A 2824-nucleotide genomic window follows, 5' to 3' on the forward strand; every position below is an offset into this window, starting at 1 on the left:
ATGCCCAAAGATCCCAAGAGGAGAATGGAGGAGAGGGGATTGCGGCATGGCCATCCCCCCTGAGGGGTGATTTCTCGCTTTCTGTCTCTCTGTCTCTGTCTGGTGAGCACACGCGCCCTATAGCGAAAAAAAACTCTCAAAAAAAAAGAAAAGTTCATGGGGGGGGCGGGGGGCAGCAGATAGCATGGTAGTTAAGGTGCTAGACTCCCACATGGCCAACCATGGTTCAATTCTTGGACCTGTTAGCTTGCTTTCTCTCTTTTTCTCTCTGTGTCTCATGAGCACACATGCCTTATAGCAAATTTAAAATAAGTAAAATTAAATAAGTAAATCTTTTTTAAAAAGTACACAAAGGTTTTTTTTTTTTTTTTGAGAGGTTTTTGCTACAGGGCGCGTGCGCTCGCCAGACAGACAGAGAGAGACAGTGAGACAGAAAGCAGGAAATCACCCCCCAGGGGGGATGGCCACGCCGCAATCCCTTCTCCTCCATTCTCCTCTCGGGATCTTGGGCACGCACGCACACGCGCCCGGCGTGAGTTCAAGCCACCGGGTCCGGGACTCGAACCGCGGTCGACTATGTGGGAGTCCAGCGACATAGCCATTACGCTAACTGCTGGTCCCCACAAAGGTTTTTTTTATTAAATGGGGAGAAATACTGTTGATATAACTTCACACTGAAAACTCAAAAAAGTTAAGGTTACGCTACATTTTCACCTATGAGGCATATATTCAAGGTGCCTGCTTTCTTTAGTTTTAACTCAGTTTCAAGCACCTCATTAGAAGTTCTACTTGCATGCACTATTTCATTTAATTTCACATTTGAGTAGTTACTATTAATATGTCCATTTTACAAGTGAAAAAAGGTAGGTTCCAAACTTGCTCCCAGGTCAATCAGACACTAGCCATGAGGAGGCAAATTTAAATTCAGGTCTGACTCCAAGCAAAAGCCTCTTAGCTCTCCTGCTACATAGCGCAGAAAAAGGAGCCCTCCTGAGACTTTCAGTCCAGAGCCCAGAGGTGGGGGACTCCGGAAGGAGACCCTCTGTGCCAAGGCCTCAGGCTCCCTCCCACCTGAATGCTGGCCTCTAAAGGTTGCCCCGGCTCAGCCTGGAGGTTCACCGCCCACCAAAGAGGCAAAGCATGCCAACATGTGAACAATGGTTCTCCCTCAGTAGTAAGATTATGAATGACCTCTTTTCCAGACTTTCAAACATTCTTCATGTTTTCACATAACCAGGTACTTATAAAGATAACAACGGGAAACCCTACCAAATAACTTTTAAAGTGTCCAGACAGATTCTGGAAGAAAACTTAGGCATCTTACATTTCTTCGTCTTCATCTTCTTCATCCACCCACACTGGCTTCTTCTGATGTGGAAAATTATCTTTTGCTTCATTCTCCACTTCTGAGTCACCTGAGTCGTGTACCTATGGAAGACAAAACACCCTCAAGCACTGAGTTTTTTCCTCTCCCAAGTGGCAGACATGCACGCCCTCCAGTTAGGTGACCTGTAGAATGCTTGCTTTGTGACCTGCTCATGAAATAATGGGATGGAATAGTACCAAGCAATTCCTGGCAGAAGCAGGAAACAGAAGAGAGAATGGCTCAGCGGGCTGGACAAGCAAGGCAGAAGGCAACAGTGAAGATGAAAGTCAACAAGCTAAAAGGAAAAGACCAAATGAGACAAGAACAAAAGGTAAATTGACAGATGATGAACTTTCCTAATACTTATCTATTTTAGACATAGCTCTTCTCCATTTTTCTAAACTGTTCTTGACAGGCTGCTTTCTGAAGAAACTTGAACCACACCATCAAACCTAAATCTAGGTCACAGGGTACCGTGCACTTTCACAAAACCACGAGACAGCAAAGTCCCAGTGATTTCTACCTGGTCTACTACTGGCTTAAGATCCTTCAAAGCCTTGCAAAGCCCGCCTTAGTATACTGTTCCTTTCCCTAACTACAAAACTGTCACAGTTTGCCATTTTCCCAGTATTAGTTCCCAATGTCAGAACTAAATCATGCTATTTCTCCCATAGCACCCCAAAGGAGGTTCTGCCACTGCTGTTACTTGTCAAGTCTTCACTCCTTTAACAAAGTGACTAAACAAGTCTTAGGCTTTCTGCAGCCACCATAACTAAGATTTCACAGGCCTCCTCTATACACATTAATCTCTTCTCTGGATCTTCTTTCTCCTCTTCAGCACTTGTCAAAGAAGTATCTGAAATGGGTCTATCCTCCATCTCTGCCACTAGTACATAAGCTCCAACAGAGCAGGGATTTTTGTTAATTTTGTACACTGCAGTGTCTCCTCTATTACCTAAATCAATACCTGGAACTTCCTATCTTGAAAGCAAAACCAGGTATAGCACAAACGATTATAACTGTGCAAAAATTATCAACCATGGAGAGTTTACCACTGCCAGGAAGAGCATGTGGCACTCAACAGATTCCCAACACAAGATTACTCTCAAAAGCCTTGATGTGTCATAATCATGTGGGGACATTTTCTTTTTTTAGAGAGCTTTTTTTTTTTTTTTTGAGAGATTTTTCACTGTAGGGCGCGTGCGCTGCCAGACAGACAGAGAGAGACATAGAGACAAAAAGCGAGAAATCACCCCCCAGGGGGGATGGTCATGCCGCAATCCCTTCTCCTCCATTCTCCTCTCGGGATCTTGGGCACGCACGCACACGCGCCTGGCGTGAGTGGCACGCACGCACACGCGCCTGGCGTGAGTTTTAAGCCACCGGGTCCGGGACACGAACTGCGGTGGACTACGTGGGAGTCCGGCGACATAGCCATTACGCTAACTGCTGGTTCCC

General features: G+C 45.5%; 1 protein-coding gene across 1 annotated transcript in view; it reads right to left on the minus strand.

Moving 5' to 3' along the window:
• Positions 1-2824, minus strand: part of UTP18 (UTP18 small subunit processome component) — a 55529-nt gene that overhangs the window by 49716 nt on the left and 2989 nt on the right. The window contains 1 exon segment of the mRNA XM_006172406.3: positions 1325-1428. Within this exon segment, the coding sequence (XP_006172468.1) occupies positions 1325-1428 (104 nt within the window).

The sequence above is a fragment of the Tupaia chinensis genome, unplaced genomic scaffold (genome assembly GCF_000334495.1).
Source record: "Tupaia chinensis unplaced genomic scaffold, TupChi_1.0 Scaffold000383_1, whole genome shotgun sequence".
Classification (NCBI taxonomy): Eukaryota; Metazoa; Chordata; class Mammalia; order Scandentia; family Tupaiidae; genus Tupaia; species Tupaia belangeri.